Genomic DNA, 16,814 nt, shown 5'->3' on the forward strand with positions numbered 1-16,814 from the left:
CTCCTCCTGTGGTGTGGCACTTTACACTTAACAGCCTTTTAACTTCTGGGTTGTACTTCTCAAACTTCTTAAAATGACTGAATTAAAAGTTTATTGTATTCTTCTCCAGAGAAGTGCTGGCATTCCCTCCAAACTCAATGGTGCATCTGCAAGTTTTAACTTTCAAGAAAGTGATAGATAATGTAACTAAAATCATCCCCTGAGCAACTCGTCTGGTTTTCTCCCAATCTTCAAGAGTTCTTCCAGCTTTACAAGAAGTAATTTAAAACTATGTCTCAGGTTGGCCTTGTTCTTTTACCAACCCTGGACTGCCTCCTCCCTCCCCCTAGAGTCTTCCCGGGAAGGGAAAAAAAACTGAAAAGAAAAGAAATAGAAAAGGGGATAGTTACCTGACAGGCAAACAACTTACATGACCAACTGAAACGCTGTTTATCATCCAGATAAACATGGAACTAACTACACTGAAACCTCCCAAAGTTTAAACCGGTTTCTAAGACGGCTTTTAATTGTATGTATGTTCCAGACCAAACTGACATGTAACAGAATAAATCCACTTATAACATGTAGATTTTTCAAGTAATTGCATTTCTTCACCAGAAACACTGATGGGAGGGAGAGAGCACAGCTGACAGGCATCTCATTATTTAATAGTCTATAAAATACAAAAAAAATTCTGTTTTCCATATAGACTGACGCATCAAAATTAAATAAGCATGAAATGTAGACAGCGTCAGCCCTATACATAGTAAGAACTATTTAATACCACCTACAAGCAGAATAATTATGATTTAAAAAAAACACCACCCAGAGAGAGCGAGCTGTTCTGATACAGCCTTTTCACAACACCCTTGGGAGGTACAACTGCTGCTTCACAGACTGCGGATGTTCCAACTTCCTTAGTTTATACAGCAAGCCAACAGATTGGACAATTCAGATTTTAGAAATGTCATGTCCTCAGACAAGACCGCTAGATCACGTAGCCTTGCATCTCCACTTCAGAGTTATTACACAAACACTGTTGAAGTTTCATTAGTTATAATTTAAATTCACATTTTTAAGGTATTAGGCTGGGAAGAAACCATGTGCCATCCACTGAAGTTCAGTAATTTTAGCTCAGGGTGTCAAATACTACTCCAAATAACATTAGAAGTTTTTCTCTCGTAAGAAACCACACTACTTTGATTCTGAAGGGGTATGGTTTTTTCTTGTTTCTTCCACCTTCCATGCTCCTCCTTCCAATTACGGTGCTTTTTGAAAAGCGCATTATGAGACATGACAAACTTCTAAATGTTTCAGAGCATTTCCTAGCATGCAAATCCCATTTTCCTAAGTGAACTGTCAGAAGAACCATAAGCTTCCTACTGTTCATTACAAGATAGATTCCGAATATGTATAAGCAATTCAAAGCCATCAAAGCCTGCGGAAATTAGATTACTTTTAAACGTTTCAGCGCAACTGCTGGTTTTAACTGCAGGCATTAGCATTTGCCCTAAAGTACGTTAGTATGACCGTAGTCACTTTTCTTCAAAGAACGAAGCGAAGGCTGGAATGCTTTGCACACTGTCCTGGAGAACTGAACCCCCCGAGGGCAGGGCTGGACACCTCCGCCCGTGCAGCGCGGGGCTCCCGGGCGGGTGCTGTGCTCCGACACCGCGGAACCCGCAGCTCGGCTGCGGCGGGTCCTGCAGCCCCGTCCCCACCGTGACCCCCGCACCATCCCCGAGCCCTGCAGCCCCGTCCGCTCCGGGACCCACGCGCCGTCGCCGGGCCCTGCAGCCCCGTCCTCGCCGGGCCGGGCGCGCTCGGGGCTCGCAGACAGAGCCCCGCACGGGCGGCACCGCGGGAGCCGATGCGGAAGCGGCGGCTCCGCTCTCAACAATATCGCTATTCAACAGTATCCTGCACACATCCTGCGGCTGGCTCCTTCCCGGGTAGGGCCGCGCCGGGCAGTACCGCAGTGCCGCCGCCGCCGCAGCCGGACCCCCTGCAGCCCGGCCCGGCGCCCTCTGCAGAGCCGCACCGCGGCTGCCCCGCGCCGGCGGGGGCAGCTCGGAGGCACCCGGGAGCGCGGCGGATTCCGGGGGAAAGGCTCCCTCCCCGCCCGGCGGGACCCCCGGGCGCCGTTACCTGTCGCCGTCTCCGCCGCAGAGGCGGCGGCGCCCCCCCGTCCTCCCCGCCGTCCGCCGCCGTCCGCAGCCTCCAGGTCGCAGCCCGCGCCCGCGGCGGGCAGGAGCAGCCCCGGCAGGAGCAGCCAGGTCAGCAGCGGCCGCACGCCGGGCGCTCGGAGCGCGCTCATAGGTGCCGCGCTGCAGTGGAGCGAAGGCGGAATGGGAGGACGGACGGAGGAAAGCGCGGGAGGGAAACGCTGCAGCTCCGGCGACTCCAACGCGCTCCGCACCCGCCCCGCCGCCTCCCGCCGCTTCCGGCAGCCCCCGCGCCGCCGGGCGACACGTCACCGCGCCGTGACGTCACCCGCGAGGGGGCGGTGGGCAGAGCGCGGACGCGCCGTGCAGGTCCCGATCCCGGTCCCGATCCCGATCCCGATCCCGATCCCGATCCCGATCCCGATCCCGGTCCCGGTCCCGGTCCCGGTCCCGGTCCTCAGCCCACGCGCGCAGAGCGTGGCAAGACGCGGCCGTGCCGCCGGGCGGCGGGAAAGGTGTGACGGCCGCGGGGAGGAGCGGCCCCGGCCCCAACTCCCCCGCGCCGCTGGACCCCGCGGATCAGACCGGGCGCTTGGCCGGATTCAGGACAGGCACAGCGTGCAAACACGGCGTTTTGGCCACAGCGCAAAGAAACGAGTCCCTGGACTTTGTTAGTTGCCCTGGTTGTTCCCCAGTGCGGACACCTGGCAGAGCGTCTGAGCGGGGCTACGGAAGAAGTTTCGGCTCGGGGTGTGCTACAACACGCTCAAAATAACAACACGAGAAAATGAGGTGTTTCAAATCTGATCCCATGCAACTGAAATCAGGACATCTGCGCCTTCACGGAGATTAAACCCCGATTTCATTGGGCTTAAAATCTTGACCAAAAAAAAAAAAAGACTTGCTAAAGACGTTTCCATCAAGCCACTGAATGGGAAAAAAATCTGTTTCTCCTGTTGAAACCTTTGGGATTTTCCACCATCCTGCTTAGAGCCATTTAACGAGAGTAACACAGCCTTTAAAGACCAAATTCAATCTAATATCTTAGGTACACAATACTTGAGAAAATAACACAGCACTTATGCCAAAAGCTATATAAACATTACATTTACTATCAGCTATTGCAATTACTTAAGAAATAACTTAAGGGGGGGTGTGAAAGGGTCTTGAGAAAAACCTTTGCTTCGTAGACCATAAGGAGGCAGGGGCATGAAATGGAGTGGTAGAAGCTACTTCTGCAGGTCAGCAAAATCCATGAAGCTAACTTTAAAATCGTTATAGTACTGTCTAATGCAGCAGGAAACAATTTCCCGAGCAACATAGTTGGCATGCACACTCTGTCCCAGCTGAACCATATCTTTATGGGGGAAAAAAATACCAAAACTTTAAAGTAGTCATACAGCATATGAAGATTTGGAAAATGTGTATAAACCTAACAAATTCTGTTTGAATTTTGAAGCCTGTGTATAGCCTTATCATTTCTTTTGATGACTACAACAGCCTTTAAAGACCAACAGTATCTGGCCAGATCTTGTGCAAAGAGAACAATGTAAAGCCTGTATCTTAAGAAAGCTTGTTCAGTGTTGTTTAACTTTAGGGAGGGGAGTTGGAGGAGAGTACATTTCCCAGGTGGAAACAAAGAAACCAGCTGTTAATTTAATTAATTAGTTAATTTTAAAATACAAAGAGAGAGGTACGCATGAAGGTATGCATGAAGAGGCAAATTTCCTAGACAAGTGTGAACTATTTTGGCTGAGACTCACTGCAGTTGGAGGATATGGACTGCATGAGTGCTATGGAGAAAAGCCAGGCATCAGAATAGCTGTGAGATGGGGACACTAACAGGGAACACTTCAATGAAAATGTCCTGTCCCTGAAATATTATCCTTATCAAAAATTCTCTTCCAGTATTGGTTCATTTTCACCTCTTGCTTTCAGCTACAACCCAGATCAGGAAGCATGATTGTTTTCAAGCAATGCCTGTATTCCAGAGTTGGGGGGAGGTCACTGCTGGTCAGGATACCCTGGCAAGTCTCACAGAGAGAAGCATATTAACTGGAAACATATCATGATGCACTGCCACTTCATATCATGCAGAATCAGCTGCATGAGCTCAGAATCAAGAAAAGGCTGTGGTCTAACCCGTTAATCCACAGAAACCTAAACAGCTGGTTTCAACATGAAGACAAATTTTGCTGAGTGCCCTGCAAGGCTTGATCACAGAACCAGAGAAAAAATGTATGACCTTTTGAGTTCATCTAGTATAATCTCCCCACTCAGCCCTGAAGAACACTACTCATAACCACATGCCAGTTTGGACTGTTGATCACTGTTGACTACTTTTTAAGTAGAGTGGTTTAGACTGCTTTCCACCCACCTCATCCACTTACTCAGTCCTTACAGAACTACAAAGATGCTGTGAATACCATGGCAAAAACCTTGCTAAAATCAATGTGTGCTACTCTTATCACCTCAGCCAAAGAGCAAATCATCTCATGACAGAAGGCAATCATATTAGTAGAACTGTCCTGGTTTTTCTGAATTGACTTGTCCTTCACCATCGCAGAAATTACTTACAGGAAGATTTACTCCATGATCTCCTCTGAGAGAGATGATAGGTAACAATGACTGTTCTGCAGTTTCCTGCACTTTGCTTTGATGATGGATGTGACATTTGCTTTTTTCTTCTAGTAACTGGAAATCCCATCTGATTGCCACAGCCTTTCAAAGGTGATAGGAAGCAGCACAATGACATTACTCAGTTTCCTCAGCACCTTTACAAGCAACTTCTGTCCAGTCCTAAGGACTTGCAAACATACTAATTTGCTCAAGTGTCCCCAGTTCAGCCTTCCTCTACAGTTACTAGTAGTGTCCTCCAAAATTTGCCAGAGAGACCTCTGTGAGGCCTGACTGCTGACCTAGGTAGTAAAAAAAGCAAGGGAAAGAGGACTTTGAATATATCAGCCTCTTCACAGTCCTTCATTGCTAGGCCACCTGCCCATTGATCAGCAGAGCTTGTGATTCTCAAGGTTAGCATACTTGCAATTAGACTGGCTTGATTGTTTTCTCTGCCTCTAGGTGTAGACAAGGGTAATAAAACCCCTGGAATTGGTGTGAATGGAGAATGAATGGTAATGTGTGGGCGTGGAGGCACTGAATGGAGCCTACAACAGGGAAGGGGCTCTCAGGATGGGCTATTGCTACTGGGATCCATATTAGCTGGTCATCACCCAGTACATCTGTGAGCAGTTTCACAAGACATCCAGTTCTGGAGAAAAAGAGCAACAAAGAAATCCTGATGACTCACAGAGGTGAGACGGGATGGAGACACTGATCACTATCAGCCGCTCAAGGCTGCCAAGAGGCAGCCTAAGAAAACCCCAGGAGGCACGAGGAGATCTTCACAGCCAGTGTCACTTCGCTCCCATGTAATTGCAGTGGATGATCGACCCAACAACATCTGGACACAGCCATCAATGTGATAGATGGGCAGCCTGGTCACCACGGCATTGGTGTCCTGTGGCCTTCCAGGCTTTGTAGAGGCACATGTCCTGGTCTGCTCTAAGTATATCCCCATTCCCCAAAGAAAGTTTGCCACTGCCATGTGCTACATTGTTGATAGAGTGTAGCAACAGTATTTCTCACAAGTACTTATGTTTATCTTGTCTCAAGGCCTAAGAGTGCAGCCATTTATGTTACTTTCTGTCACGAATCCTGCTCAGTATTAATGGACTCCTACAGTCTTGGTCGAATTGTCTGAGAGTACTTTGCTATATGGATAACATGAGAGGCCTTTTTTGAGTCCTGTCCTCCGTCCTTCCACTGATCTTTGGAGCAAAAACATCTTATTAATGTGCATTTTAATGCTTTGAGTTGGCATTTCTGTCAGCAATTTTATCATTCACTTAGCCTTAGCCACCATATTGATTTATCTGAACAGAAAAAGGGAGAGGAGATAATTTTCAGAGCTGTTTAATGCCCACAGTGCTTTCCAATGTATACATTTGACCATTCCTAAAACAACCTCGAAGCAGGTTTGCATGGTACAATAAAGGAAAAAAATGGTTTTGGTGCTGTTTGGTGCTATTTACAATCTCTGCAAACTACAAGCTGAGAATGCTCTGGGTAGATGTGAGGACTTAGAAGCAAAAATACAAACCAGTCTGATAATAATAGGAGGAGAAAGAAATCTTGTTGGCAAAACAGAAACAAAACACAAACTGAAAAAAATGCTGGAAGGTCACATTACAGAAAAGATTTAGATAATAAAATTTATTTGTTAAAAAACAATACAAATACAAACTGACAAAGTTCAAATTCAGATAAGTGACGACCACCAGATTATTGGTAAATTGTCCAAGAAACATTTAAGTCTACAAATGATGTGAAAAGAAACCTAAATTTTTGAATAAGCTTGAGAGTAAAATTCAAATGTCTTCTCTTAATTAAAGAAGTTACTCTCTACACCCAAATTATAAAGCTTTCTAGTTCATACACTGGTAAAATCTCAGATGAAGGTGGAATTTTAGAGACTTTGTATTGGTCAGGATGAGAGGATCGGTTTAGAAACCCTTCTCAGTTGTTTCTGGATTACTGAAGTGAAAGTCATTTGTTCAAGAGGAAACTTTACCAAGTATTTTAAGTGCTCCTGTATTCCCAGCTGTTAATGGACTAAGAAACTTTGGGTCATAGATGCTATCACAGTCCAGTAATGAAATTGGAATGCAGAGAATGGAAGTGAATGAAGCATCTTCCTTATCTGATGACACTATTAGTCCTTATGATCTTCTTATCAATGACCAAGAGTCTAGGTATCTCTCAAATGAGCAAATTGCCTGGTAACAGGATAAAATGTGGAAAAAATGACAAAATGTATTTCAATCAGCAAGAAAGGGCAGTCATTAAGTGAAAACTTCTAGCCACAGATCTGCAAAAGAACTTTTTGAGTAAGCTTCCTAATTTTAGATATTTTTTTTTCAATCAGCATTGTCACTAGTATTGCAGAAGATTTTTTTTCTAGAACATTTATGGAGTAAAGACAAATGTAAAAGTCTTGGAGCACACAATGTTCAGCAAATGTTCATTGCAGCTGAGTTTCGTATTTCCATGGAAGCTTTGCTTATCCTTCTTTCAATTTGTTGAGTTCCTTATGGGAACAAAGATACCATTCCAACTAGAAGATGTTGGCTAGGCAGACTGTGGTTGAATTCTGTTTATTTCAAAAATAAACAAAGACTCAATTTGCTTATACAAGATCTGGAAGCACATCCGGAGATACAGAGTCTGAAGGAAAACAATGGTAGAATGAGTGGATAAAATATTTCAGGCAGCACTTTGATTTCTGGAATCTGTAGTAGGAGCCAAGCAGCTTGCCAGGACACAATCTTACTGGTGATGCAGGAGCAGGGATCTTGTCATCTGACTGAGTGTTACTTGGCACATCAGTTAGGTTACAAAGAAGTGATGTTTGACAGCTAAAGGACATTTGGAGTAACAGAAAAAGGGTTGTGGAAATGAATACTTCACAGATTTAGGTGATCACAAGTACATTAAAAATTGCCAGGGTACTATCTTGGAGATCATGATGTAAGAGAGTTCCTCTCATCATCTGATCTACTCAGAACATACCTCACTATAACTGGTTTTGCCAAAATTGATTGCCAGACTGTAAAAGTCTTGGCATCTTATTAAATTTTAAGAAGGTTAAGATTTTGCATCCACAGTAAAATCATAATCAGTTCATTTGTAGTTTGAACTGTTTTGAAATTATCAGTGTAACTATTCCTGACATTTAATGAACAGCAATATTAACACAACAGATTCATACATTAAAAATAATTTGCTGGCTGTCTTTTTCAGTTTTCAAGCAATGTGAGAATTCAACCTCCTTCAACACAGAAGTGATAGCTCTAGAGGTGACTCACTGAAAATGGCTATCTCAGAGGAAAAGGAGTACAGATGATTTCACTGCCAAACGAAAGAAAAAAATCCTAGTATGTACATAATCTGTCTTTCACTTTCCCTGAATCTCAGTAAATCTCTAAATAAATCCACCATTGCCTAAGCAGAGACAGCCAGTGCTTTGTGTCTTCTTATTCCCTCCCTTCCTGGTAGACAGGAAACAAGGAAAAGCACAATCAGGAGGTGATGAAAGTCACTACTGCACACAAGTAGCTTTTATCTTATAATAAGCATACTGACAAACTGTGTGAAAAAAAAATAGAATAAAAATCACAATTTAAAAAAATACCATTTGGGCATAATAATCCAGCACGAACTTGTGACTGTAGCAAGTATTGAAGGCTACATCCTGAGATGTGCTTGGATGTGTTTTCACTCAGAGAAAAAAGTTTGTACTTGCTTGTAACAGGAACTGTCAGGATGGAGCCTGCCTATTCAGGCTGATAGAGGCATTCTGGGGATCAGTTATAATCTTCTCAGTGGCTGTAAAGTAATTGTTGTATTAAGAACAATGTCAGTAGTAACTTTCAGAATATTTTTTTCTGTCTAAGTAAGGAGCTAAAGCCCTGTTAGTTCATGATATATCGAGCTGTTCTTTACCTGAATGACAAGGGTCAGGAAAATGCTGTCAGATTAATCATTTGCCCCTTTAAGACAATATTTGGGATAAGAACAAGGACTATTTATAACCTTATGAGAAGCAAGAAGAAAGTGACCAGAGCTTTTACTTCAACTGTGGTTTTGGTAGTTTTAGCAGCTGTTGATTGAAAAGTGAAATGAGCAATCACTCAGAGGCCAGACCTTCAGTGAATGGGAGATTATATTCTTACAATCTGTGACTAACAGAGTAATAAAAAGCTTAGTGAACATGTGTATCATGTAAATACAATTCTATTGTCAGATGGTTTGTGGTAAATTGAAATGGCTGCTCTAAGGTCACAGCAAGCACTGTTCCCTGGAATTTCCGCAGGCAGGTTGCACATCCTGTAAACAGGAGCTCTCTGGATCCATGGCATGCACTGCCAGGTACTGAGAGTGACACAACACCTAATAAGTAAGGTCATTCTGCAGAGGCAGAGACAGCTAGTCTCAAATCACACAGAAAGTTGAAGGAGATCTAGAAACCACTGCTAAGAAAATCAGATAACAGGTATTTTGTCCTTTCTATATGTTTTGGTTTGGGTAATAGAGAAAAAGCATTGGAGACCATATCCTTAGTTAGGAGGTCATTGGATATAGAACATTTTGCTACTGTCAGAACACAACCTTGGGCATTTGGCATTATGACTTACTACAAGCAGCTGTATTTGTCAGGGAAAAAAAAAAGCAAGAGTAAAATTTCATCCATTGCTTACATTTTCAGAAACAGTACATGCAGTTCATTTTTGTTCCAGCCTGTTTTGCAGGCTGTGGTACTTGGAAGGTTGTATGCAATGTGCTAAGCTTCCTTGAGCACTGGAGTTGAACAAGCTTTCATGATCTTCCTTAGATCTGGACTTCCTTTATCAGGCTTCCTTTATTCCTTTATCTGACTTCATGATGAAATTCAAAGAATTTTGGTTCGTGGTGTGACAAAAAAGTTCTGCATTCAGTGAAGTTTGTCAGCTTTCTCTGATATAATCTGTATAGGACAAGGGGGTGTCTGTGGAGAAGCATGTTCTAGAATACTGTGTAAAGATCTACTGTATACAAAACAAAGTTTATTTATACAATCTACCATCTTGGCCCTTCCCTCATTCAAAATGTAGTAGTAGGGATGAGTTGTCTGGGAAATATTCCATTACCTGCTTGAAAGTTAATACATAACACTGCCATGTGTGATTTCTTTCAAAGAGAAGGTGCTCAATAAGGTCTTAGGCTTTTTCCACCTCTGAGTGAACAAAAATTTTAACATCCAGTCTGAGAAAATTTGGACTTACTGTGGTGTCTGCAACTTCCATGCTTCTCTCATTATCCCCTTCTAATTGAAAGCATGGCAGACAAGCGGCACACCCCTCCAGCACATAGTTTCTCCAGCCTTTGGATTGAGCTTGCTGACATAGGATAATTCAAGAAAATATCCTGGGAATCAGTCCCTGCTGTTTTGGGAGGACTGAGCTGGCAGGAAGGTCTTTCATGGATTAGGTTTTCTAACATTTCAAACCTCTATTTAGGTCTTTATTAACCTAGATTGTTGCAAAGCCCAAACATCTAAAACTTCCATCTTTTAATTGTGTGTTTTCAAGTCTGAATATTGAACACCCACCTAAATAAATAATACCTGCTGTAAACTGACTCCTCCACTATGACATTTACCCCTTATCACTATTACCACCTAAGGCAGGAATGGACTAATACCGAATGTTTAAAGTTTTTCCTGGATTTCTTCACAGCAGAATAGAAACATTATATTTCTCAGGGAAAGATAAGAGCCTTAATCATAAAAGTTTGTATTTTCTGTAAATTGTAATTCACAAAGACAGGAAAACCAGATAAGACAAAACTATGTAAGGATGTTTGTTGAATGTTGGAAAAAGAGAAGAGACGAGAAGATAAAGCTCTGGAACAGAAACATCTACTGGTACAAGTTTAAATTTCAAAATTCATATGAGCATATAAAAAAACCACTTTATTTTTCATATGATCAACAAAACTTACTCAAGCTTTTAAAATAAAAACATACAGAAGAATTCAGAAACATCTTTTTACCTTTTGACATACGTGTTTTAATTGTTGACTAAAGATGCAATATAAAGTCAGTAGAAGAAAGTGTACTTTGTTAAACATATAAATCACAAATGATCCCTTTCTGTATTGCAGGTGCCATAGTCTACAAGGTTTGAGCATCTTTTTCCACACCCCCTTTCTTTCAAAAATAGCTTTTCCCATAGTGGAAGTGCATTCCATGAGTGTGAGGCAGAGGTGGGAGACAGGCTCTCCTGCCTATGTGTTAGCAGTGAGAGGGATTAATACTCACAAGACCACTTTCCCATGTCCATTAACTGTAATGCCTTCAGAAACTGGTTAGAATATCTCAAATGTATCACAAACGAAACATCTAATTATGTCTTTATGTCAGAAATTATCGAGAGAACTTCTTCACCACTGATGTGAATGCTGCAAGCAACTGGAACTTCCTTCTCAAGCTGTAACTATTTCAGTTTTCCTTAGTTAGAACTTGATGTTAACATTAATGAACCATGATTGGGCTTCAAAGCAATGCATATGGTTTTGTAACCCAGCTGCACTTAGAAAAAAAATGGGAGAAAGGGGAAAATGTTGTCACACTAGACTTACAGTCAAACAAATTTAGATAAATAGTCCTGAATGGATAGAAAATTAAATATTATTGCTCTTTAAAACATATATCTGTGCTGATATCCTATTTATTGTTGGACTTATTCAGGCCGTAACTATCCTAGATAGAGCTTTTCAGAATAAAGATCATAGAATGTACCATTCGTGGAACACAAACAAAATGAACTATCAGATACCTACTAAAACATATTAGGTTGCTATAACATAATATTTTGTCCTTGAATATCAAATTCCATCTTGTCTCTTAGCAACATGATCCACACTTTTTTGTTTAAAACAAAGCACAGAAATTGGTCACACACTTTGTCTTGAACAAATTGTGATCTTTAACTCTTTTGATAAGTATTCCGTTTATTTTGGTCATAATCCCAAAAGAAACAATTTGTTCAAATTGTTCAGCCAAATACAATGTCATTTGGCAAAGCACTGTGGTCCTCCATAAAGCCAGTTCTCTAGAGAGAATTATTTGCACATATTAGTAGTCCAACATCTACAACAACATGCTGGGTTTGAAATGTGGGCACACAGAGGCCCCACTGCATCCTTCTTCAGAGACCCTCAAGTTCACCTCCTGTAACCAGCAATCTGACAGGAAACAGAAAAAGGTGAACCTCCTTCTTGGGCTTAAACAGACACACACACACACACACACACGCAAAAAAAAAAAAAAAGAGCAGTATTTCTCCCTTTGTATTAACTTTAAGGCTGATCCCTGTCAGTGTTTAGCACAGTCAGATTGCATTACTACCTACCAATTATGAGCTGCCATCCTATTAAAGCATGGTGAACCCCAGATGAACATCCTGTTCTAACCATAGGCTCCTTCTGTCCCCACTAACATCTCCTGACTTGTGCTGTACTGTGTCATCCACAGAAGAAACAAGCATCCCAAGATGGTTCTCCAAAGCATAATTGGCCAGTAATGCCATCATTTGGTAGGCATACTATTGGCTGCCTAATTTAAAAAATACTGAGCTGAGACATTTTAACACTGTTTTAAAGCAAAGCACAACTGTTGCACTGCTGGATCACAATGATCTTCCCCACATTAACAATTTTGTTAAGGGACTGGAAAAGCCAAGCATGAAGTGTGCAGGACAAAAAATCTGTCTGTGATCTCAAACAGCAGCACAGTACAGCTACAATAAGTGGTTCTTGCAGAACTGCTCACAGACATGCAGACCTCTCACAACAAGCATGGGCTTAAAAGCCTGAAGCCTTCAAAAAGAGTATTTTTTCCCTCCTAAAATGAGTCCTAAACCTGTAAAAAGAACCCAACCCCACCACAGCTGCCCCTCAGGACTTCTTCTGAAACTCAGTATCACTGCTTTGGCTACCAGAGGGGGAATTATTCACAGGGGTAATTTCTCCTGCTGGTGCTGCGCTGTCCAACAGGAAGGCTGCCCAATGCCCCTCTGCTGGTGGTTCCCAGGGGTCCTCACCTTGGCCCTGGCCCTGTCCTGCTGTGCTCCCCTGCCCAGAGGAAGCTGCTGGAGCTGGCTGTGCAACTCAAAGCGCTGTTATCTCAAATACGTGCTGCAGCTAATTGCCTTTCCTGTGTGAGCTGTGGGGATGGGAGCCACCGGTGCATGGATGGGAACGGCCTGGAGGACAGGAGGGAAAAGGAAGCAACCAGCAGCTCCCGCCACCCCGGCTGCATCCGTCCCCTCCCTGGCCTGTTTCCTCACATAAAATATTGGACAAAGTATTTTACTGATTTTTTAAAATATGTTGAAAGGCTCTTCCCCTTCCTCACTGAAGTCACAGCCCTTCAGTTTTGCAGTGTATTTCACTATCTTTTATAAAATGTTTATTTAGTGTTAATAAATGTCTCACTATATTGCTTTCCCCAAACTGATCTATAAACAGCAATTCTCTTTCAAGGAATGCCTTCATTTTTGTTTGAAGAATTTTATAAAGTTCATCAGAAGACTGTAAGAGAGGCACAAGCTTCAGCATATTTTTTAGGCTGGTTTCTGGCAACAAGTAGAAATGTTTCTTAAACTGGAAACTCTTCACGGCCTTTTCTCTTTACTGGGATATCTGTTTTACAATTTTCCTACTCTCTTCATTTCTCATAGTAAAATTTGTTACTATGACAAAAAATTCCAATAAAAATTATAAACTGTTCTAGTTATTCAACTGTTCCATTACCCAGCCATCAAGATTTGAGCTTCGAAATATTTTTGGAAGCAACAAAGATAATGTGGGTACATTTTTAGAGAAGTCTATTTATTTTTGCATTTTTACAACAGTCTATTTAACATTACAAGAAACCCTTGACTGGCCATAGCCAGAGTCCTAAGGTAAGCAGCAAAAAACTTGATCTTTATCTATCAGTATGGAGACAACTGGTTCTTGTACAAAAATGTCTTTTTGTATTGGTTTCAGATGTGAAGGAACAAACCAAGAAAAACAGTTTGACTAAATTGAGCCACTGAACATTCAGCTGAGTCTGTTTAAACAAATGTAATTACTAATTTAGATATGATTTTACTATCATATCTGATAATTTCTTTAAACAGCAAAAATGAAAAAGGAGTTTTAGGAATTTGGAAGTCAAAAGGTAGACTACAGACATCAACAAGTTTGCACTGATCTCTAGAGTTAAGGAATTAAATAACATACTATCTGTGTATACAAGAGAAGTATCTCACTGCAAGACAGAATCCAGTCATTTTAATTTTTGGAAAAGTAACTATTTTAAATGAAAGGGTGTTATTTAAGCAAGGGAGATTAGAAACACAAATATCAGCCAGAAACTGAAACACAGTATTTTGTTGGGACTAAATGAGTAACTGAGGAGAACATGAAAACAGCACTACAGTAAAAGCAACTTTTTCAAACAGGTTTTTAAAAAGATATAAAAATCTAACAGTACTGGTGAAGCCCAAGGTGAGGATCTAGTTCATTTTTTAATCCCATCTTAATCTAATTTTTAAAAGTAATTATACTCAATATTCCTGAATACACGTCTGTCTGTCTGTAGGCATCTCTCCATGTCTCAAAAAAGGGCAACTTAACCATCTGACAAATGGCAGCAGAGGTTTCCAAGAGATTTGCTGCTGTAGCAGGTCTGTATGATCCCTGGCTCAGGTGCTGCTTGTGGCCTTTGGCCACCCCAGAAGTGAGAGGCACAGCATCACCACAGCACACGGAGCAGCCACCCCGTGCAGCCTCCCCCACAGCCTGGCCAAAGGTGAGTGCTGACCCTCACGAGCTGCAGAGCAAAAGGGTCCCTGTGCAGCCATCAGGAGAAACACAGGAGGAGGTCAGGAACACAAGTTCTAGTTCCCCAGTGGGGAAGGTGCAGGGGGCAAAAAGAAGATACAAAAGTGTCAAGATCACCAAGAAGATGCCAAGTCAGAGAAAAAGAGACCATACTCTATTAGTCACAGAGCTGCTTGTTCAAACAAAACTCAACGGTCTCTATCTCTGCCTACTTAAAGCATTTTCAAAACTAACGGGGAAAAAAATCCACAGAATATGCTGAGTTGGAAGGGACCCACAAGGATCACCAAGTCCAAGTCCTGGTCCTGCAGAGGACCATCCCCAAGAGTCACATCATGTGCCCAAGAGTATTGTCCAAATGCTTCTTGAACCATGTCAGGCTGTGACCACTGCCCTGGGGAGCCTATTCCAATGTCTAACCACCCCCTGGGTGAAGAACCTTTTTCTAATATCGAACCTAAACCTCCCCTGATACAACTTCAGGCCATTCCCTCGGGTTCTGTCACTGGTCACCACAGAGCAGAGATCAGTGCCTGCCCCTCCTCTTCCCTCACAAGGCAGTTGTAGACTGTGATGAGGTCTCCCCTTGGTCTCCTCTTCTCCAGGCTGAACAGACTGCATTAGGCTAATGTTCAGATTTTGCACTGTGTACTTGCACAGAATGATGGGAATTAGAGAGTCAGCAGGCCTGTAGGGAATCTCCCTTGCTATTTAATAAATATTTTTATTTCTCTAAAAGCCATAGGAACCTTGTAATAACCTTATTGAGCCACAATCCTTGTGACTGCTTTGCAACATTATAATTTCTAAATTGCTACCCACTCTTACAGATTTTAAAATAGGCCAAATGCTGTATTTTTGCAGGTAATGTACATTATCTGTTGTTCTGAAGAAGAAATAAGGTCTTGTAGGTATTACACAAACTGAGTATCCAGAAGTGTAAACAGGAATTCAGGAGAGGAGGGACTGCTCACCTCTTTTTGGAATTTACACTGTAAACTTTAGCAAATTACTGTATTTTTCTATGCCTCCATTCCCCATACATGAAACAGGGCAGTACTTGTTGTAAAGGATAAAAGCTGTCATACATCTTTTTAAAAACTCAGTGTCATAGAAAAACCTCTAGTTATACAGTTAAAACCATTTCTTGCAAGTACTAAGGAAAAGATCAATTTTCTCTGTTATCCAGATCAAAATTTCCCCAAATATTCTCACTGGATACATTGTATCTGTTAAGCAGTTTGGTTCTTTATATAAGAAGTGATCATACCAAGTCCACAACATTATCTTTTTTTAAAACTGACCTAATAAATTTACTATCAGTCTACAAAAGTTCGGTATGTTTACGTTATCATGACAGAGACAAGAATCACAGACATAAGACTCATAACCCTGAGACTACAGCTTAGATCGCAAGTCAGATTTTGAGTAAATTATAAGGATTCATGTTTCACTGACTTACATTCAGTATGTATGACAAATGATGTCAACTACATGTATATAAACCAGGCAATGACAGAAGTCCTATTGCAAACACAGTTACTATATTACCCATTATGGTTTTTTGACTTTGAGCCTTTTTCAGATGTTAAGATACACTTAATCAAATCAGTTTATTGATTCCAACTTTGTTATTCAACAAATCAGCGGAAAAAATCTGGAAGACCTCACAGAAAGGTTTGATAGCTAACAGATGATGCCAGCACAACATAGCAGTGACAATCTGTCACACATAGATAGGAGTTTGGATCTTGCACTGAAGCCTGAGCTGTTGAATCACAGAGGCTGGAAAACTGTCAAAGGCGTAGCACTGCCCTCCCAAAGAGGGTGTGGGGCACAGTGAAAGGACTCTTGGCATGGTTCTCAGGGAATATTTTGTCTCATGCAAGGACTGGCTCCAGCAAGTTCTGAAGGAAGCTTTGCTCAGGCCTTCTCTGCAGGGGAACATATTTTATGACATGGGGCCTTTGATGGGACTCTGGGTAGGAGTTCAGCAGACGCCTGAGATAGCTGTATACCTAACCAAAGATGAATGGGGAATGCGTGACTACATCTCAGGGTATGGAAAGAATAAACAGGAGCAACTAACATGAGAAAGAATATGGACAAAATTTCTGTGAAGAGAATAAATAAGGTAGAGATAGCAGAACTTCTGTATGATCCTACCTTTTTTTTAGAAAA

At 42.0% G+C, this 16,814-nt stretch overlaps 1 protein-coding gene across 2 annotated transcripts in view; it reads right to left on the bottom strand.

The window, feature by feature from the left end:
• STIM2 (stromal interaction molecule 2) overlaps nucleotides 1–2,428 on the bottom strand; it is a 64,066-nt gene extending 61,638 nt beyond the window's left edge. For both annotated transcript variants that reach the window (XM_071556672.1, XM_071556674.1), the window contains exon 1: nucleotides 2,128–2,428. In XM_071556672.1, coding sequence (XP_071412773.1) covers nucleotides 2,128–2,296 — 169 coding nt within the window. In that variant the 5' untranslated portion in view covers nucleotides 2,297–2,428. The remainder of the gene's footprint in view (nucleotides 1–2,127) is intronic.
• Between the last annotated feature and the right edge of the window lie 14,386 nt (nucleotides 2,429–16,814).

The sequence above is a fragment of the Pithys albifrons genome, chromosome 5 (genome assembly GCF_047495875.1).
Source record: "Pithys albifrons albifrons isolate INPA30051 chromosome 5, PitAlb_v1, whole genome shotgun sequence".
Taxonomy (NCBI): domain Eukaryota; kingdom Metazoa; phylum Chordata; class Aves; order Passeriformes; family Thamnophilidae; genus Pithys; species Pithys albifrons.